At 36.7% G+C, this 21,324-nt stretch overlaps 2 protein-coding genes across 5 annotated transcripts in view; both read right to left on the reverse strand.

Annotated features, from left to right (window-relative positions):
* Positions 1 to 4,442, reverse strand: part of tgfbr1a (transforming growth factor, beta receptor 1 a) — a 43,937-nt gene extending 39,495 nt beyond the window's left edge. For 2 of the 4 annotated variants that reach the window (XM_067361985.1, XM_067361984.1), the window contains exon 1: positions 4,314 to 4,442. In XM_067361985.1, the coding sequence (XP_067218086.1) occupies positions 4,314 to 4,389 (76 nt within the window). In that variant the 5' untranslated portion in view covers positions 4,390 to 4,442. Of the gene's footprint in view, positions 1 to 416; positions 530 to 1,027; positions 1,723 to 4,313 lie in introns of those variants that run through there. The other 2 variants (XM_067361986.1, XM_067361987.1) reach the window with 2 other exon arrangements.
* A 1,711-nt stretch (positions 4,443 to 6,153) lies between these two features.
* The window catches only part of col15a1b (collagen, type XV, alpha 1b), a 50,335-nt gene continuing 35,164 nt past the window's right edge, over positions 6,154 to 21,324 (reverse strand). Inside the window, exons 12-43 of the mRNA XM_067362967.1 lie at positions 21,030 to 21,092; positions 20,793 to 20,924; positions 19,289 to 19,342; positions 19,136 to 19,171; positions 18,669 to 18,806; positions 17,953 to 18,015; positions 17,731 to 17,766; positions 17,599 to 17,640; positions 17,408 to 17,470; positions 17,188 to 17,223; positions 16,909 to 16,992; positions 16,765 to 16,830; positions 16,481 to 16,516; positions 14,940 to 15,002; positions 14,763 to 14,852; positions 14,650 to 14,685; positions 14,509 to 14,562; positions 14,365 to 14,421; positions 14,221 to 14,280; positions 14,054 to 14,095; positions 13,470 to 13,494; positions 13,276 to 13,350; positions 12,562 to 12,587; positions 11,858 to 11,956; positions 11,565 to 11,709; positions 11,358 to 11,422; positions 11,115 to 11,243; positions 10,911 to 11,012; positions 10,138 to 10,200; positions 9,850 to 10,047; positions 9,610 to 9,725; positions 6,154 to 7,218 (exon numbers count right to left, since the gene is read on the reverse strand). Of these exons, the coding sequence (XP_067219068.1) occupies positions 7,002 to 7,218; positions 9,610 to 9,725; positions 9,850 to 10,047; positions 10,138 to 10,200; positions 10,911 to 11,012; positions 11,115 to 11,243; positions 11,358 to 11,422; positions 11,565 to 11,709; positions 11,858 to 11,956; positions 12,562 to 12,587; positions 13,276 to 13,350; positions 13,470 to 13,494; positions 14,054 to 14,095; positions 14,221 to 14,280; positions 14,365 to 14,421; positions 14,509 to 14,562; positions 14,650 to 14,685; positions 14,763 to 14,852; positions 14,940 to 15,002; positions 16,481 to 16,516; positions 16,765 to 16,830; positions 16,909 to 16,992; positions 17,188 to 17,223; positions 17,408 to 17,470; positions 17,599 to 17,640; positions 17,731 to 17,766; positions 17,953 to 18,015; positions 18,669 to 18,806; positions 19,136 to 19,171; positions 19,289 to 19,342; positions 20,793 to 20,924; positions 21,030 to 21,092 (2,511 nt within the window). The 3' untranslated portion in view covers positions 6,154 to 7,001. The remainder of the gene's footprint in view (positions 7,219 to 9,609; positions 9,726 to 9,849; positions 10,048 to 10,137; positions 10,201 to 10,910; positions 11,013 to 11,114; positions 11,244 to 11,357; positions 11,423 to 11,564; positions 11,710 to 11,857; positions 11,957 to 12,561; positions 12,588 to 13,275; positions 13,351 to 13,469; positions 13,495 to 14,053; positions 14,096 to 14,220; positions 14,281 to 14,364; positions 14,422 to 14,508; positions 14,563 to 14,649; positions 14,686 to 14,762; positions 14,853 to 14,939; positions 15,003 to 16,480; positions 16,517 to 16,764; positions 16,831 to 16,908; positions 16,993 to 17,187; positions 17,224 to 17,407; positions 17,471 to 17,598; positions 17,641 to 17,730; positions 17,767 to 17,952; positions 18,016 to 18,668; positions 18,807 to 19,135; positions 19,172 to 19,288; positions 19,343 to 20,792; positions 20,925 to 21,029; positions 21,093 to 21,324) is intronic.

Below are 21,324 nucleotides of genomic sequence, written 5' to 3' on the forward strand. Positions count from 1 at the left end.
AATATCTAAAAAAAAAAAAAAGTGTGGAGTGCATTTGTATTCAGCCCCCTTTACCCCTAACTAAAATCCAGAGGAACCAATTGCCTTCAAAAGTCATCTAATTAGTAAATAGAGTCCAATCTGACTGAGCTTGAGCTATTTCGCAGAGAAGAATGGGCAAAATTTGCAAATCCCCAAAAGACTTGCAGCCATAATTGCAGCGAAAGGTGGTTCTACAAAGTATTGACTCAGGGGGGCTGAATACAAATGAATGCCACACTTTTCAGATATTTATTTGTAAAAGATTTTGGACACCATTTATCATATTCCTTCCACTTCACAATTATGTGCGATTTTGTGTTGGTCTATCACATAAAATCCCAATAAAATACATTTTTTAACTGTGGTTTTGTTACAGGTAGTGTTTGTCTTTTTACCTGATTCTTTTCATGTAGGTTTTTTGTTCTTGTGTAGATTTAAAGTCAAGAGAGAAGAAATGGATCTTCTTATGTGGCAGTATCACCTGGCCTGATGTATAGGAACATTTGAGCTTGAATACAGAAATTGAAATAGAAAACAATATTTTACACATAATAACAGGGATGTACACAGGACCTAAAATTAACACTCGCCAGGCGCCAAATGCAAGTAAAAATCATTATTGGCGAGTATATGTAACAGTGTCAGTCACCAGTTGACCGGTAAAATTTTTATGAATTCAAACAATGCAATTTTGTGTGAACATGAACGTAAATAAATGTGAATGACACTCGGGACAGTTTGTCAATTTAAATATTCAAATATTCAAGTGCAAGAAGATGCAAAAGGTGCAGAAAAAAAGAGATCTCAATTCATTACTCTGTTACTGCTTTGTTAACCTCAGACAGCATGCAAATACTGAATTGAGTTCTCTTTCACGACTTCTTGCACTTGAACGGACAAATTAACAAATAAATATGTCAAAAATCTTGTCTCAGCGAGTATCCTAGTAAACATAGTCTGTTATGGCTTAGTTATGTGAACGTAAACCGTAGCGAAAGATGTGTACCAGTATCAGTGTATTGAATCCATGCATTAGGTTACAGTGCGCTAGGGCTGTGACGGTAGGCATGACAACTGCGCACCGTGGTCGTGGACGCCCCCAGGGCACACCCCCAGCCGTGCCCTAGGGGTGTCGATTCACAAGGTAGTTGAAGAAAATCTGCATAAACAAAACAGACCAGAACACATGCAAGCTACAGTGCCTTGCAAAAGTATTCATACCCACTGAACTTTTCCACATTTTGACACGTTACAAACACAAGCTCACACAACTCAACAAACACAAACTGAAACTATTTTCCAGTGTTGTAGTACTCGAGACTCGGACTCGGTCTCGAGGCCATATTGTAACGGTCTCGGTCTTGTCATGGACTCGTGTGCATATTGACTCGGAAATGACTCGTACTTGTGCATATTAGGACTCGGACTCATTCCCGAGACCAGTCGAGTACCATTCAAAATATTTCATGCTTAATGTTCGGGGGCAAAGAGCAATGATAATATTGTGGTCAATAAAACAAAATGCATTTGAATTATAATTAACATGACAATATACAATAGTAACGAATCAGAAAATTCGTCAGTGTGAGGCTTTGCCATAACGCGTTGCTATGGGTTGCGTGCGTGTGAGACTGACTGATTTTCCACAGTGTTCAAAACTTCTCTAGCCATATATGGTTCCTTCACTGAGTGCCTATGGCTCGACGGAAGCTCGTGTCGATTTAATTAAAAATCTATTTGTTATATATTTTAAAATATTACATAAATCACCAATGCCGGTTAGTCATGTTTAACACCCCAACCAATTGTGATCTGGCTGGCACAACAAGTTCAAGTTTCCTTAGACAACGTGAAGTGGAAATTATATGGACAGATGAGCGATTTCTGCTGTTTGTCTCATTTTATAAATTAAATTGCATCGCTGACAAAATGGATATACATCGTTTAGCATCTGATGAAACTATCATAGTTAGGCTAATGAAGCCAAAGTGCCACCTACAGGCCTATTATGTGTAGGCTGGTGAAATGGTGACGTGAATATTACCTTTTTTGATCATTTTTAGCTTATGCGGCATTACGAAATAAGTGTCTTATGCTCATCAAGCCTGCATTTATCTAATCAAAAACAGCAATATATATTTTAAAAATATTATTGCAATTTAAAATAATGGTTTTCTATTTGAATGTACTTTAAAATATATTTTCTGATGCAAATCTGAATATCAGCATCATTACTCCAGTCTTCAGTCACATGATCCTTCAGAAATCATTATAATATGATGATTCATTTTCAAAGTTGGAAAGTGGAGTTGTGCTGCTTAATATTTTTTATAACATGCTGTGTTCCTTCAGTCGATTGATTTAAAATCTTTTATTTAAAAATGTTAAAAATAACAGCATTTATTCAAAATGGAAATCTTTTCTAACAAACTGCCTTTACACCAGCTACTATGTGGCCTTTTTACCCTAAACTGATAATATTTTTTAAACCAATATCAGTCTAAGTACATAAAATACAGTGTACATGCCATGGTATATTTGATGAGTAGGCCTATGGTACCAATTTTATTGTTTCCATCAAACATATACATATTCTTTTAGGTTTTTAGATTTCTTTAGGTCTTGTCTCGACTCGTACTCGACCCTCTTTGGTCTCTGTCTCGACTCGTACTCGACCCTCTCTGGACTCGGTCTTGACTCAGACTCGAATGAGCTGGTCTCGACTACAACACTGCTGTTTTCCTTCTGATATTTCAGGATCAGACTAAATAAATCTTTGTGTTAGAGGAAGCTCAGTGATGGGAGAGGAAGGGAGGGATGGAGTAAATATAGGATGTTTCCTCACTGCCTATCACAGTATGTGAATCAAGGACATCCCACTTACATGTGCATCACAGTTTTACATTCATAAATGTAAATACACAAAATGTGTAATGTCTTTAAGCAAGAACTTGATTAGCATTTATCTACAATCCCATTGTCTATTAATAAGAAAGCTTTCAAAACACCTTGAATATGAACCATGTTTGACATTCTTTGTCAAAATGTTTCCATCACTGTTTGTAGGTATACCCTCTAATTTTGTCCTCCTTTTCTTCCTCTGTTCTGCCCATCATATATCCCTTGATAGTTGAATGTAGTAATAAATTGTTTTATGTTGAATTCGCATTAATTAAAAACCCCTTCATGCTTTGACTGAGTGAAGTAAAACGCATTTGTTTGTGTGAAGGAACGCCTAACAGACAGAATACAAACAAGCCTCGTCATGTTATCTAGTTAACAAAAACATTTGAATGGTATGTGCTATACACAAATGCATTGTTATTTCTATCCTCGTTATATATATATATATATATATATATATATATATATATATATATATATATATATATATATATATATATATATATATATATGAACTATGACGTCTGTAACGATGTAGCTACGACGCGTGTATTGTGGGAAACGAGAAAACGCCTCTGATCAAACAAACTGTTGCATCCTTAAACGTTCAGTCATATTAAATTGACTTAACTAAAAATAATGGATGGAAGATATCAGCTATCTTAGATCTGGTTTTCTGTGCCATATGTTAAGAATAGCCTATGATATTTGTAACGTACATAAATAGCCCGATCTGTTACAACTCACGTAAACATGTAAAACGGGTTTCCTGTCAGCTCACATAACTTGATAACAGACTCGAAGCCTTTGATGTCACTCGAGTGGATCGGAAATATCTGTCTGGGATATGTCCCAAAACCCATTCGAGTAAAAGAGTCTGACATTTTACGACAGAGAGTTTTTAAATGTCGTCTTATGAAAGCAAAAATGCCCATCACCACAAAACACGTGCTGAACAGACGTAAAATAGGAACTGACTGAAAGTAAACTGCTGTTCAAGCTCGCTCATGAAAGCAAATCTCGTCAACAGTTTCAGATGACTGAACATTTGATCTAGAGGTTGTTATAAATTAACAGGAGCTTTGAAGTATGGTAAATAAATACTGGGTCGCGATATCCAAACCTCGCGCGGTGCTCCGATTGCATGCGCGAGTCACTCCATCTCCCCCTACGAAAAACGCACTCTCGCGCAAACTGATGTGGATGTAACCGATGTCACGGCACAAAAAGACACTAAACACTCATGCCAGCGCGGCTTTCTAAACACCTGCGCCATATTTGAACACCCCTAGGTAGTATTTTGAGAAAAAAAAGAAACACGCGCAGATAAAACTTAAGAAAATGTTGACGAGGGGAAACTACGAAGTGTTACAGTCCCAAACACTTACCTCGCGCCTCTTTGATCACCGAGAATACAAGTAAAGCCAGCAGCAACGAGCGGCAAAGTAATGTTCCCACGTCCATCGTGGTAGAGATGATTCTTTAGGACTGGTCAGTTTTTTCCTCACACATTCAAGTAGTCGAGTCTTTGCTTCGAGAAAGGGGGCGCTCTGATTGGTCAGCACGGAGAAATATGCTCCGCCCACATTGATCACTAGTTACCCTGCCTCAGTTTAGCCGGGGACTTCAGCTATGCCTCAAAACTACTGCGAATCTGTCCTGTGAATGTTGTTAGGAAATTAATCTGATCATCCCACATGCAGTTCTCATGATCAGGGATTTAAAATATTTCAGTTAATCTAATCGTATATGACATCTTTAGCAGCCAAATGGTTTGCTGCTGGTTTATACTGGTGGTTAAATACTAAATAATGTATTAATAATAAAACAATCATATATAAATTATATATATATATATATATATATATATATTCATACTTGTTTATTATTTCTGTATTAAGGCTATAAGAATATAATTTATTATATAAATCATTATTAATACCATAACATGCTATTGTATTTGTTGTAAATGCATTTATGATGCCTTTATGTAGCAGTCTAAACACTGTAAATGCACTTTCTTGTTATATATGCTGCTTCTGATGCATCTTTTGGGCAGTAGTGTAAAGACATAATAAGAAAGAAAAAAGGTTTTAAATCATTATTGTGAATGAAATGAGGCTGGCCAGAGATGGCAGAACTATATGTCCTGAGAATGAAACAAGCCAGGGCAGACACACAGCCTGAAGGCAAAGATTGATGAGCAGCTATTATCTGTAGTTAGCACTCTATAGCAAACTCCTCTTCCTGTTGTTAGAACTGAGCCATTTGATTCAGGCTGACAGAGCATTTCTATTTGTTTGACTGCTCAGTAAACTAGTCTCTGGCTGCTGCAGACATACAAAATAGGCAATGACATGATGCAATGTAATAGAATGAGGCCAACAATAATTGGTTATTAGGACAAGAGCTAAAACATTTGAGATACTTTTTAGAGAAAACTTGGCATCAGCAAGTTTCAGCTTTGCAAAGAATAACACTAAAATAATATTTGTGCCAAGTTTAGCACAGAATTATATTAATGTCACATTGTACACCTACAGTACATAAGCTCTGAATCAAACTATGTGCTTTTTTGAGTAACATATCCTGCTTTGTCTCCACTCTGCCCCCTTGTGACCTGATATACATTCAAAAGATTGAGGTCAGTAATATTTTTCTTGAAAGAAATTAAAACTTTTATTGAGCAAGGATGAATTAATTGATCAAATGTGGCAATAGAGACATTTATAATGTTAGAATATATTTGTCAAATAAATGCTGTTCTTTTATTCACCAAAGAATCTCGAAAAAAATGTATCAGTTTCCACAAAAATATTCAACATATTAGAATGATTTCTGAAGGATCATGTTACAAGACTGGAGTAATGATGCTAAAAATTCAGCTTTGCCATAACAGGAATAAATTACATTTTAAAATATATTTAAATAGAAAATATTTTATTTTGATTTTTCACATTATTACTGTTTAATGTAATTTTGATCAAATAAATGCAGTCTTGTAAGCATAAGAAACTTTCAAAAACATTACAAAAATCTTACAAACCCCAAGCATTTGAAAGGGAGTGTCTCATTTGCCCTTGAAGAAGAGACAGCAGGTACATTAAATCTCTATTTCCCCCCACAACTAAACGTGCCACAACTTAAAGAAAGACCAGCCATACTTATAAAACAAAACATTTATTCACTGAGCACCATTCAAATATGAAAAAAAAGAAAGGGGTAGGTGTCTCTCTATCATTGTATCATTGAATCATACCCGACTTCTAGAAGATAAACAATGTATCTTATTTTCTAGTTTGTCTTTCTAAATAAGTCATATAGAAAGATTAAACACAGTGAAGAGTTATAATGTGGTTGTGGCCACTGTCAACTTTTGAAATGAATGCCTATGTAAGTATGTACTTGGCACTGGGTTTTAGTTTTATGTGCTTTTACATGATAAATTAGACATCTTTGCTCTTTTAAATACTAGTTTAAATGCAAGTTCACAGAAAGTAGCTTTACGGGTATGAAAAACTCTAACCAAAAAACACAAGAAATTATTAATATAGTGCATTTAAACAACTTCCAAAACTGTTGTTTGAATATATCCAAATACTGATATCTAAATATTGGTATTTAGTCTGATTAAAAGAAAGCATCTTGTGTCTATCGATGTTTGTGGTTTTAATTTCGTAGTTAATATTATACACACAGAAAACTCTGTATTAGTCATTTTAAGGAGGGACTGAGACCATCTGAGAAGACACACAATAATGCAGTGAATTCATACTATGGATCTACACTTGCTTGATGTCTGGCTGAGGTATTCTTTGGTATTCTAATAGTTGAATAAAAGACGGTGGGGCATTGACTGAACAATATCAGTGGGTGATTTATACATATTTACACCATGCTCAGAGAAGAACTGAAACATGATTGCAGTGCCATTTTCCCTGGCTTGTTGCTTCTCACAGGAACTCTATCCCTAAATATAAACTTAAAAAAAAAGAGTAGATTGGATATTTCCCCTAGCAGTCCAGCTACTGCTGCTCCCTACATCTGCATTACTTTACTTTAAAATGGTCAGCTTTCTAGTTCCTTCCAGGGTCCTGGATGTAGCTGTTCTCAATGCAAAGCACAATGAAGTGGTTTGAGCAGCTACGTGTGTGCTGCCCAAGCAATCTGCCGGTCTGCAGAAGAGATGCCTGTCCGGTCACCGCCACGTCACCCGTCCGCCATGCCTCACAGTAGTTAGTTGTTATTCGGATGCCCACTGTACTCGAGCCGTGCCACACCAGTTTCTGAGGCCTTGAGTCATAGTAACATGTACAACTGATTAATTTATGTTTGTTCATAATATATGAAATAATATTCATTTAGACAACTTGAAATGTTAAAAATATTTTAACATTTACAGAATGCCACTTTCTTATCATCTAAAATGAATTATATTCCAAAGCAACTTACATAATGGAATTAACGTCAAGCATACAAAGCGCACACATTTGGATTCATGCCGAATGAGAAAGGTACATGAGCCCAAATTTATTTGTATAGCACATTTCCCACATGCTGGTAATTTCTGTTCAATTAATTAGTTTATAATAAATAGTGTTTTTAATGAATGCCATTACAATTTATGTAACTGTAAGTTGACGTACTTGACGTGAAAGTTATTTGTAGTTATATTTAGTAGAATGTCTGTTGGGGGACCATCAAAATAAAGTGTTAGGAGATATTAAGCAGACAGTCTACTAATACTTTAATGACTGGTAAGTGACATGTAGTTGCAAAGTTAAGTATAATTAGTAGAATGTCTAAAGTGGACTTTCAAACTAAAGTGTTACCTATGTTTGTTTTATACTTTTCTTTTTAATTCCTGTTCTGTTCTCAATGCTATTCAATTTAAATAATTTGTTTTGCAGAGTGAGGGGAACTAAAATAATGTTTATAGTGCTTATAATGTTTGTTTTATTTACAGGTATTTTACATTATATCTGAATGTAATAATAAAATGTGACTTGTACACCAGTGCGACTGTGTTTTTTTTCTCTCAACAATGCAATTTTGATCTAGTGTATGAAAATATGAAAAAACAGGAAAATCCCGCACACGATCAACTTGGAGTTTGAATACAATGTTTATGCCTGATGAAGACCTTACGATCGAAACGTTGCTAATAAAGTATCTTTTTATTGCTTTGCAAGTTGATCGTGTGCGGGATTTTCCTGTTTTTAACAAAGATGGCTGTAAAATCATACATATAGTCAACTTTGTCAACAATTCGATTTTGGTGAAAATCGGAACAACTGTCTAGGCAAAGTTAATTAAAAGCTTTCAGCAATTTCTGAAATTTCATTATAACTTTTGACAAGGTGGCACTGAAACTTTTTGAGTACCTTCAGGGTACTCTAAAACTTGTTGCATCTTTCCCAAAAAGACTCATGGCTGTATTAGATTAAAAGAGTGCTTCTACTAAATACTGAGCAAAAGGTCTGAATACTTAGGACCATGTGATATTTCAGTTTTTCTTTTTTAATAAATCTGAAAAATGTCAACTGTGTTTTTCTGTCAATATGGGGTGCTGTGTGTACATTAATGAGGAAAAAAAATGAACAAATGATTTTAGCAAATGGCTGAAATATAACAAAGAGTGAAACATTTAAGGGGGTCTGAATACTTTCCGTACCCACTGTATAAGTAAAAGTAGCAATTATTCATATTTCCTGCCTGACCATTAGATGGTACTGTGCTGAAACTGTGCAGGTAGCCTCAGGTCATCATTGTCATAACACACACCAAGTTTGGTCAGAATATGCTAAAGCGTTGCGGAGATATACCCTCACTTTCATTTTGGTGTACTCTTTGTCAAATTCGTTCGCATAATATTCAAGAACGGTTTGATGAATCATCTTGAATTCCATAACTTTTTGTCGGCATGGTCTGATACATCTGTTTTAGTTTTCCTGTAAATCAAACTAACAGGTTATGAGGAGTTCTAAAAAGTAGTTTCTTACGATGGAAAAATGTTCAAAAAAATGACGTCATAGGGTGCAATCGTCTTGAATCAAGGAATTAGTGGAAAAAATAACTTTTTTTCTGCCCTTATCGTTCAAAAGTTATTAGCATCAACGTAAGTGAAAATTTGGAAAGTTAGTGGCACTGGAGCAATTAACTTAGAGACTCCAACAAGGCTGTGGTTAATGTTCAGATTCTCCTCAATCTACGTGCCAAATTTCATAACTTTCATGCAAGTGGTTCTATGGGCTGCCATAGACTTCAAGAGCGGAAGAAGAAGAAGAAGAAGAAGAATAGGAACACTAACGATTACAATAGGTGTTTACACACCTTTGGTGCTTGGCCCCTAATAAATGCATGTTCATTGTTTGTTCATGTTTAGATATTTAATACATTAAGTATTATAACATATAGACCAGTGGTTCCCTAACCTGCACTGAAGGACCCCCAGCACTGAACATTTTGTATGTCGCCCTCATCTGACACACCTACTTCAGGTCTTGCAGTCTCTACTAATGAGCTGATGAGTTGAATCAGGTGTGTTAGATGAGAGAGACATCCAAAGTGTGCAGTGCTGGGGGTCCTTCAGGACAGGTTTGGGAACCAATGATATAGACCATTATTTAGACTGTTAAAATTCAGTTTACATGTCTAAAAAATTAAAAAGAAAAAGCTGTTTACCAAGCCTGATCTGTCATGACATTTCTTCCATCAAAGGAGTAAATCGGAGTGAGCGGATCAAAAACAGCCCCATTGCCGGAGAACATAGCCATCCAGCTGCTGAAGAGCACTTCTCCCTAGAGAGGATGCACAAGAAGCTTCATTTAGACAGGCTAAACTTAAGCAAACTACATGTAATGAGAACACATTGTTTAAAAAACTCTTCATTGCAATCTATCATGCAAATATGCTCCTACATACTTTGAGGTTCACCACTGGCAAGTTGAAGCGGTCCCCTTTCTTGACGATGGTGGATAGGTCTTGTAGGTGAGAGGAGAGGAAAGCTCTGTAAGTTGATGTCAGGCCCCTGGAACGGGCTTGCTGGTAACACTGATAATCTGCCCCTCGGATTCCACGCATGTCCCCTGAGAATGGGGTATTGAGTGCCACCAGGTGCAACTGTGAGGTTCAAAGGTCAGAGGTCATGTTAAAGTGCGCACCTTTTCACATCAATCATTAAGGATGCAACAAGGTTTAAGCAATCCTTACCGCAGGCATCGAGTGTACAGTGTGTGGAAGAACATTGAAACCTGGCAGGACACTCTTTAACTCCTGCAATTAACACTATATGTTCACATCAGAAACTAAGATACAGTATATAACATTATTGCTGAAATAAGCATTTGTTTCCAGAATATTTTAACATTTCTCTTGGTCTGATAAATGGTAGTAGACAAGCAATGATTCTAAGGCCATATTATGGATATCTGTACCATGTCGCTTATTTTCCGATATTAGATTTTTATAATTTAAAAGTACCATATTGGATATTTAATTTTTCATGCTTCAATTTCCCCTATTTTTAAATTTAGGTCGCCTTTGCCATAATCTAATTCTCACTTATATTTAACTTAAGTTAATTTACTAACATTGTTAAGTTTAATTTTTAGCAAATCTCAAATACTTTTAACTAAAAGTGTTAAAAATAGCTTTTGTCAATTTAAATAATGTTAAAATAAAATATAAATATTACAAGAAAAATGTAAACAAAAAAATTACTGGAAAAAAATCAATAAAACTTAATCTAAAACTGAAATAACTGAAAATATAAAAATAATACTATAGTACTATAGAATATAGATTCTAAAATAACACTGATCGCAAAATGGATATCCATTTTAAAATTATGTTATAATGTTGTGATTCCTATATTCACTTATAACTTACTACTACTTGTAACAGTACAATTACTGATTGTAATTTTTATTTATTTAAAACAGCACAGAATTTTAATAACAGCTGTGTATGGTTTATGGACACACCTGGCTGTGAACTCTGGGTACACTGCGGTCACTGGGTCTGCTCAGGCCTTGTGACAATTCAGATGAGGAACTCTCTTGGGGAACTGGGATGAGCTCTCCTAACTAAAAACACAGTTACGCATCAAAATAAGAATAAGCAGACAACAAAGACATTTTGATCTATTTATGTTCGTTATATAGGGAAATGTGAAAATAAGTAGATACCTCAACTTTCTTCCAGCCACCTCGTACCCTGATGTACAGTTCACTCTTGTCGTTAACATATCCCAGTGTCCCTTCTGCAGCTCGACCGGTCTCTCTCATCAAGGTCTGACTGTTTCTATATGTGCTCACCTGGAAAGGCAAAGTAAGCAGACATAATCTAGACAAACATAAAAAAATCAAGCCGCATTTAATCCTTTTATGAGCTTGCTCCCCTACAGCTGAGCTCTGTGACATCTGACTTACAGGGTTTCCATGGCCTGGAGCACCAGGCGGCCCGGGAGGACCTGGAGGTCCAGGAAGACTCGCAGCTGAGACGGAAACAAGTAAAGCAGAAGTTTGATGCTTGTTGTTAAAAAGTTCTTTGCCTTGATAAAGTCACTCAAAATAACTTGATAACAAAAGTTTGGAAAAGTTCACTATTTTAAGTCATGATAAAGTATTTGTTGTCACCTGAGCCATATGCAGATGGGCTACCTGGTGGCCCAGGTGGTCCTGGTGGCCCTTGTGGTCCTGGATTTCCATACCCAGGCAGTCCTGGCAGGCCTGGGGCACCAGTGTCCCCAGGAGGGCCAACAATAGAGTCCCCTTTAGGTCCCTAAAATGCAAAAACACAGTGTCATATTAGGGCTTATTAAAAGAAGGACAGACTTGGTTCAAGTTTTTGTTTCATTTAGAGACCTAGTTTAATAGTAAGATTTAGTTTTTTGTATTGGTTCTGAACTGATTAGTTATAGTAGACTTACCACAAGGCCTGCTCTCCCAGGGAGCCCTGGAGTGCCAGGCAAACCTGGATCCCCTTTCTCTCCTTTTTGCCCTCTGTAGCCATTATCACCTTTAACACCCTTAGAGACACATACTCAGAATCATACAAAATCATACATACATACACAAAACAATAGCAAAGTCAATCACTTCATGAACAGCCAAAAAAAAAAAAAAAAAAATCATTACTATTTATTACTAGTTATATATCTAAACATTTTTACACTATTTTTATCAGATTTTTTTCTGCTGCCGATTTTGGCGAAGTAAATTGTCATAATCCAGACAAACACGAAAAACTGAAGCGCATTTAATCTTTTATGAGCTTGTGTAACAGACGTAGGCTAGTAAGAGATATGCGTGTAAACTTCACTCCCCTGAACACAAGAGGTGCTCTAGTGATTGACGCTAGAGACTGCGGTCTTTTGCCTCCTTGTTAGAGTGCCCACCTCCCATGCAGACGGGCCCGGGTTTGAATCCCGCTTGGAGCGGGCAGGTGTGAACTAGAGAGGCTACACTTGCTCCCCTACAGCTGCAAGTATCCCCGGACCCTAGATTGAAAACCCCTAACTTATCTTAAACTCAAGGGTGTGTGCAAAATGTTGTCTATTTTAAGTGTCCTTCTATGCAAATGCTAAAAAAGATATTATTCATGGGATATGTGAGATATTGAACAAGTACTTACCACATAATCTTGGGGAAACATAGGCACTGTGAAGAGATAAAACAATACAAAAGTGTTGATGACTAGTCATTGGACTCTTTGCCTGTCAATGTGTGCTATACAGAGCATGTGAGCTGAGGGGAGCAGAGAGTGCCTCTCTGAAGATTCCTCTCTGCTCGCTCAGTCTGCTCAGGGCCACTCGCTCAGCCCAGAATGCCCTTAGTGATATATTGATTTGAGAATCTGTGGAATAATCAATAGATCTAAGGTTATGGAGTTCAAATATTGTTTTAATGAAATTGCTAACCTTATACATAAATGCAGAGTAAACATCAAATTTAAGAAAGAAGAAGAAGAAGAAATTGAAAGGGAGTGTGGAAAAAACTGAGTTAGCAAAGATTTAAGTTCTTTTTCATTCTTTGCTTAGGGGTAAAAAGAAGTTTGAAATACCTTTGCACCGGTATACAATTAGTGATCTGCTGAGAGCAGCACATATGTAATATGTGCCATGTGCTTTCCTCTCAATAACAAAATAAACCCAACAGAAATGACTGTTATCTATAGGCCTACTATCTACTGTAATTGAGACATTTATACAAGAAATTAATTACAAACTGAGAGACGTATAGTACAGAGAAATATCATGTCAGACTGGAATTTGAGCATACAGCGTTTTACTAGTGAGCATGAGGAGGTTAATGGTTAATTTTTCAAAATAAGACATTTTTATTATACCTGGAGCTCCTGGCAACCCAGGATTTCCCACATCACCCTTCTCCCCTTTGACTCCAAATGACACTCTTCCATTGCCTGTTTCAATGCAAAAAAAAAAAACAGATTTAACCTTTTAACGTCAAAAGTTCTTTATTCATTATTTAATCTGTTTTTAACTATTAAAAACAAATTGTTGAAAAGGCTGCTACATATACCTTGTTGTGAATTGTTGTTGTTGACCTATAAGACAAACAATTTTTGTATAAAATTAGACAACTTTTTGGACAGAACCGATGATTATGAAAATACTGTCTGATATAAAATAATAAAATGAATATGAACCCATGTCGACTAATGTCAGCATATTCAGGAGTGAACTGTTTTGTTAGTGCGACATTTTAAAATGTACACAGCACACCAGATCCTAAAATGAATTCACTGATGAGCCCAACAAATGTTAGAGCTCATGCAACATGCTTTGGTGAGCTTAGGAGAACACCTCAGATGAGAAGAGAAACTGGGTTAAAGGACCATGAAGAGAAGAGACATTCCTACTTTTGTAAATGACAGCATAAGGCAGGCATAATTGAGCTGACAAATATCTAAAAATATATATATTGACTTTAAATAAAATGTAATTTTCTGTTTTGTAAATTAAGCCTGTTCTATGCTGTTTTAAGACCATAAACCCAAGCACCTTAGAGAGCAAAGTGGGCAGGGCTAGTGTATTAGGCAAAGGAGCCGAGCCAGAATGACATGCGCCAAACCACCAATCTGAGAATTTCACGCATTAACTTACTGGTATTTTGCAGTGTGGTCTAGGAGGAACTGGGAAAACTGTCTTCAAGATTCAGAGCAGAATCATTTCATAACTTTTGTGAAAATTGCACATTTTAGGATAAACCTCACTGTGACGCTCAATTTAATTTCAATACACTGCAAATCTGCTAAGAGAATCAAACTTACTCCATTGAGGCCAATCACTCGTCCTGGTGGCCCTGGAGGTCCAGGTGGACCAGGAGGACCCTTGAATACAGGTAAGTTGTCATAAATAATTAGATTTAAAGATTTAAAACATAATGGAAGCAAAGAAAATAATGTTTAACTTACAGGGAGCCCACTAGCATCTCCCTTGTCCCCTTTCCTTCCAACTGTTCCAGGCCGACCCTAAAAGAAATTTCAGGGAGTGAGTAGAAATAAGCATTTATGAGATGTAAAACTATAAATAAACAGATAAAAATTAATAAAACTAACTGGTCGACCAGGCATTCCATATCCTCCTTTTTGTCCTGGAGGTCCAATCGGCCCCTAAAGATCATAGAAAAACATATATATTCTTCTATAGTAGTATTTATTTATGAATGCTTTTAGTTTGGTGTTAGAGATGAATCTCACCATAATCCCAGGTTCTCCAGTGGGACCGATGTCTCCCTGCAAAGTACAACGACATCAATGTCAAACAATCGAGGAGCAAAAAATTATCAAGCTTAAAAGGAAATAGTTTCAACCTTCATTCCTTTTGGTCCTCTGGATCCTCTCAGGCCTGTTATTAGCGAGCCATCGGCGGCTATGGAATTGCCTGGCTCCCCTTTTTCTCCCTTTCAAATGATACAATAAATTGATGGGAGAATTTGTGCTTCATTATAGTACAGCAGGTCATTTCTGATCATTTTTTAAACTAATACCTTCAGTCCTGGAGGTCCTTGAATACCAGGAAACCCAATTTCACCTTTTGGTCCCCTTGGGCCCTGAGCATGACAATATTCGTGCAAGTTATTTCTACCATTATAATGATTTATTTAAAAGTTTATAACCCCAAAAAACAGAGTCAGCTCACATAGTTTTGATTACCACAAAAATAATTCAGACATATTCCTTCTTTTCTGTAAAAACAGCAAAAATCGAAGTTACAGTGAGGCACTTGCAATGGACATGAATCGGGCCAACTTGTAAACATTAAAATACTCACTGTTTCAATAGTATAACCACAAGACATAAACAATATGCATTACAATAATTTTAGTGTTAAGTTATATCCAGTTTTCATGACCATAACAATGTAACACTGTAAACCCTTAAAAATTAAGATTTAAACTTTTAAAAATCAAATACAAAGCACATACTTGTACACAAGTCTGAACAGAAGAATTGCATTGGTAAGTAACTTTATAATTTTATAAGCTTCACATTTTTGCTTTTTAATACTTCCAAAACTGTCCCCATTCACTTCCATTATAAGTGCCTCTGTGTAACCTTGATTTATTTCCCTCTTTTTTTTTTTTTTTTTTTTTTTTTTTATACATGTATTGTACTTATGTATTGAAATCTTCCTTCAGTAGTGGTTTTTACCACACATTTTTGAGGAGAGAAAAATGTAACAACCACCAAATTATGAACATTTTAGGTAACTGATGTAAACTGGCAAAATCGCTATACAGTATGATGATGGATCAGTACATCTCAACTTCTCAAGTAAAGTTGGTTGCTTGACCTTTTTTTGAGTTATTACACACCTTTCTTAAAACCCACCAGTTTTTTATTTTTATTAAACCACACATCTGTTGTTAAAATAAAAAATGGTCAAGCAAACTTCATTGGACCACTTGAGATGGATTAACCCATGGGATCTGTTGCTTTCAGCAACTTAGGGTGTATTCACACTTGGCAGGTTTGGTTCAATTAAAACAAACTCAGGTGCGATTACTCTGTTAGTGCGGAGTGTGAATGCTGCCATCCGAACCTTTTACCAAATACCAAACAATTGTACCCACTGAAAAGGTGGGTCTTAGTGCACATCCAAACAAACTCTGGTGCAGTTTGACTGAAATATGAACGCAACACAGATCAAAGACATCTAATCAAACCAAGAACAGGATGTGATGTCACAAGATGTGACTCTAAAAAGACCAGAATGCTCAACCATACCTGGTCCTTTTCATCATATTCACGATGATGCCCATTACAGGCATCAGAGACAGCATACAGCATTGTTTTGGATGTTCGTTAAGTTCCACCGCAAAATATACTTCATAAAAGCTAGGTTTAGTCTTAAGTCTCTAATCAAACCAGTACGAAATGTATATTTTTCTGTTTTGGTCCAGAATAAAAGAACCAAGAGAACCAAACTACAAGTCTGAATACTTCCTTGCATCATTTTATCACCAGTTTATCATCTTAAAATAGTTTCAATGTATAAAGCAGACTGAAAGATGAATGATATTCTTACAGGAAATCCTGCTCTGCCAGGCAAGCCTTCAGGGCCCTGCAACATGCACCACACACAGAGAAGCAAGCAATTATGTGATGCATGATCAAAGAACAAACCCATTCCAGATCATGTGGACATGCCAGGCATTTAGCAGCGTTGTGCCATCAGGCGCGGGAACTTGATTGCTCCCAGACACGCTTCTTGCAAAATATAGTTTAAAAGCTGACGTTTGTATTATCCATGTTAAACATGCTGCATCTTAAAAAGCTTTTGAGGGGAAAACAATGAGCTGCTTTACATACCATAGGGCCTGGCGGTCCTCGGATCTTAGTGAGGTTTAATTTGGCTGCTGTATCATTAAAAAGGAGCTGGAGGGAGGGGGGGAAATCATTATTTTTTTAGGATCTCAGACATAATATTATAGCAAAGCAGGTAATCACACTTACATCCTGAAAGTTAACAGTTGGTCCAGGAGGGCCAGGGGGGCCGGGAGGCCCTGTGATGCTCAGTCCATCTTGACCTCGCTCACCCTGAGTCACAATCAATACAGCAAATTACAGCATGTACTACACACAAAGGGAATTTTTTCTGCAAAAATCACACACTGTGCACTCGGCTTGGGCTGAATATCATCATGTATTATTCATTATCTGGTGTGAATAATGAGGGTCAAAGGTCAGATGATAATGTCACATAACTGCTCAAAATAATAAACAATATAATACCTTCTTTCCTGGACTGCCCTTGTCTCCCTTTGGCCCCTGTTTAAGGTAGCAAAAACAACAGCCAGAAACATTACACATTTTATTGTGCCACAGATACTTCCGTATTTTTTAATAATTTGTTCTCTCTATACAAATTAACCAGTCACTTATTACTGCTAGAATACTTATTTAGTACATTATTACATGATTTCTCCAAGAATGCAAGAAACAGAAGACTAACCCTGACTCCTGGTAAACCAGCTAATCCAGGTTTTCCATCAGGTCCTGGTGATCCTGGTTCACCCTGAATAGAGAAGAGACAGGGATCAGGAACATGACATTGTGAAATGAAACAAACTCATTTGAGTTTAGAAATTATTTGGGGTGTTTTTATGTAGCCATTTAGTGAAACTGTAGTGAAGTTTGACAAACCTTTACAGACAAACCGGGGGCTCCGTCAGCTCCAGGAAGTCCCTACAGGAAGGAGTCAGAACATGTATATTAATACTATATAATATATATAAAAATAAAATTAATATTTAATGTTTCTGAGGATAAAAAGACCTGAGGTCCTGGTGGGCCAGGAAGACCAGGAAGCCCCTTAAATTAGAGGAGATAAGAAAAGAGGAGAGGAGAAAGATCCAACAAATAGCTTTTGTGTGCACAAGTAAAATGAACTCTGACCAATGTAGCATGCGATGATGCATCCAAGGTTAATAAAAGACCTTGATATGTGAATAGAATTTGAGAATGGCATGACAGTTGTGATGGTTTTTGTACACTCACTTGATAGCCTTTTGAAATTCCGGCTCCGAGAAACATTTCGCTTTCACCAGAACCGTCCAAATCCTGTTAGAATAAAACACCCCCTATCCTTAGACAAATGACTATAAAAGCCAGACCAACTGAAAAGCCTCAAAATTAATAATTAAGGGTTTGAATGGACCATATGGTGTTCTGGCCTTGAAAAGTGATGTTTGAATAGTTTCTGCCTCAAAGAACTGATATTATCTCAAAAGCAATACAGCTCTCTTTTATGAGTTTGATTTACAACAAAAAATGATAAAACTAAAACTTCAAAAACCAAGGAAAAATTAGATCTGATATGATCCTTGAATCGTCCTGTTCATGTCACATGAATGTATCTTTTGAAAGCTTATTTGCTTTAGACTCTCTTCATCAAAAAAGGCCTTCGACATGAAGTTGGTTTTCCACTAAATCATGCACTTGACTAACTGAAGTTGGCATTCCACTAAATCAATACATGACTAACTGAGGCTAAGCCTGACCTGTTTTTATGTATAATTACTCAAGAAACATTAGAGGATCTGATTATCTCAACCCTTGTCACAGTAATTATGTTTCAGATGAACCAATAGCAGGATCATTTCAAAACAGTAGTCCGCTGTTGACCATAATGTCCTCTAAAGATGCCTCTAAAAAACAAAACAGGACTTCTGTGATATCTATTGTTAAATCAATTGCTAGTAGATTTTTCAGACCATCAAAGTGTCCACCTTGAAGTTATTGCTTGAGAGCCCTGGTGGGCCAGGAGGGCCAGGTGGTCCAGGTACACCCCTCGGCCCCATAGGTCCAATAGGGCCAGGTGGACCTCTCAGGCCAGGGTCACCATTTTCACCCTTTAGAAAAAGTAAGAATAAAACCAACAAAATAATGAGGAATAAAATTGAAAATAATGGTGGTTTCAACTTGCAGCCACATTTTTGGCAAAATTTCGCGAACAAAAAAGGTTGTCTATTGTCAATTGTGTAGCAATATATGAAGCACAGCTCACACAGGAGTCACTTTCTGCAAATCTGTACTAATTTGAACCTGTTGTGAAATCTGCATTGGGAAATCCTCTCACATGTGGTGACGTGAATTCCAATGAATTCCAATTAAAATGACTGGATTTCATCCTTAAAACGTACCCTTGTGCATCATATTTTGTACATAATAAACATTATACCTTAGGTCCAGGGGGCCCTCTTATTCCTTGTTCACCCTATAAAAGAAAGTCATGAGGTGTAAAGCTCAAACTTGAACGTTTCTGAAAGATTTTATTTTCAGTTTTATATGACATTGAGTGAGTTCTTTCATTAAGATGAGGTCATTTTCATACCTTTGCTCCTTTTGGACCCTGTTGTCCACTTAAGCCTTCCTGACCAGGAATACCCTTTAAAGGTGAAACAGATCAAAACGCCAGCTTATGACACAACTTGACATCAATAAAAGTCAGCATCTATACCAGTCCTGTTCCTGGAAGGCCACTATCCTGCAAAGTTTAGCTCCAACCCCAATTAAACACATCTGAACCAGCTAATCAAGATCTCACTAGGCATACTAACAACTTTCATGCAGGTGTGTTAAGGCAAATTGGAGCTAAACTCTCCAGGACAGTGGCCCTCTAGAACTTCGACACCCCTGATCAGACACACTGCATTACATTTTGTTTTTGCAGCAAATATGAATTAAAAGTAGTATACATTTTTGTGTGTGTCTTTATATGACATATATGATTATGCTGTGTGTCAACATAATGTTTTAAGTTGCCATTGCTGTTAGTACAAGCAGACAGTTCAAAATTAAAAAGACAGATTTTCTCCAACATTTAGAAAAAGGCAGCATAGTTTCAAGCTGTCCTGAAATGCAACCTTGTAGTTTGTGCGTACATACCCTTTCAAACAGAATGGCCATTGTTTTTCTTTGAAAACTGCAACCACATCTGACTAATGTTACTGTTTTACTGAGAAATTATTTTAATTAGAAATGGTGTTTGTTTGTATACTTCATTATTCCTCTATTATTAATTAAATTAAGTCTGCACTGAAAACTGAAAACCCTGAAAAAGATATCTGACAACTTCTAGAACTTTTAGCAGCCATGGAAGTTTGTTTCTGTCATGGAATAAAAAACAAAACAGATAATTGCATCTTTTTTCTTGCAACTGAATGTTTATATCTCATGGTTTTGAGAAAAAATGCTAAATTGTGAGATAAGTTGCAATTAACTTCATTAATTGTGATTTTTTTTTTTTTTTAAATTAATAGTGATTAGACTTTTTAAGATGTAAAAAGGAAACGTGATGGAAGAGTTTTTGCTTGGGTAACTGAGAAAATACATTCATAAATATAACACTGTAACCTATTGCAAATCTCAGTTTGCATTTAGGCAAATAAGGAAAAGCAGAAATTGTTGGAGAGAAAATTCTGTCTTTTCCAACCTACTGGTTCAGTGACCTGAACGAACCAGGGCAATGTCTGTCCTTTACCAAAACCCGAGCCAAACCCTGAGCCAAACCCAGAGTCAGTGCCAGACCCACTAAACCAGTCCTCAAACAGCTGGGTAATTGAGAGAAGAAAAGAAGACAACACGAATCAGATAAGGACTGCAGTATAGCCATCATTTAGCAACACTAGGAGGTCTCAAGAAGTGCTTGATGTGGAATGAATAATTTATCTGCTGGTCTGAGTTACTTATAATTTTTTACGTAGCTTCATTTTAGGTTGTCTGGGTGCATCAGAGTTAACAACAAAAGGAGTACAGAGATGGGATAGGAATTCTAACAAAATGTAAACCGAGCCTTTCCTCAGCAGCTGATTTAAGCGAAGAGAGAACAAACTCACAGGAATTCCAGGTTGCCCATCTCTCCCATCCTTTCCAGGGGCACCCGGAGGTCCAGGGAGCAAACCCCCAAAGGAGCCATTAGGACCAGGTGGACCAGGTTTCCCAGGAGGGCCTGGAGGACCAGGTGGACCCTAGAATATGACATTATCACATATAAACAATGATAATCCTTACTGTTAATTGCCATTAAATACAGTATGTAACCATGCCTCTCAACATGGTCAGATTTTACTCACTCTAAGACGTTCTGTATCAATGTCAACATCTCCAAATCCAGAGCCGAGAGCATCAAATCCATACTGTCAAAAAAAATGGTGATGCATTTTAATAAACAGGATGCACAGTATGACCAATTTTACATCAGACTATCAGATTTACAGTAGTCAAAGTAGGGCTGGACAATAATTCAATATCAATATATATCGCGATATAATTTTTTTCGATAACGGTGATATGACTTTTAAACACATTTCCGGTATTTCGATATTACAGCACATTTAAGAGCAGAACGCGATTGGCTGCGTGATTACA

This window comes from Chanodichthys erythropterus, chromosome 16 (genome assembly GCF_024489055.1).
Source record: "Chanodichthys erythropterus isolate Z2021 chromosome 16, ASM2448905v1, whole genome shotgun sequence".
NCBI classification, from domain to species: domain Eukaryota; kingdom Metazoa; phylum Chordata; class Actinopteri; order Cypriniformes; family Xenocyprididae; genus Chanodichthys; species Chanodichthys erythropterus.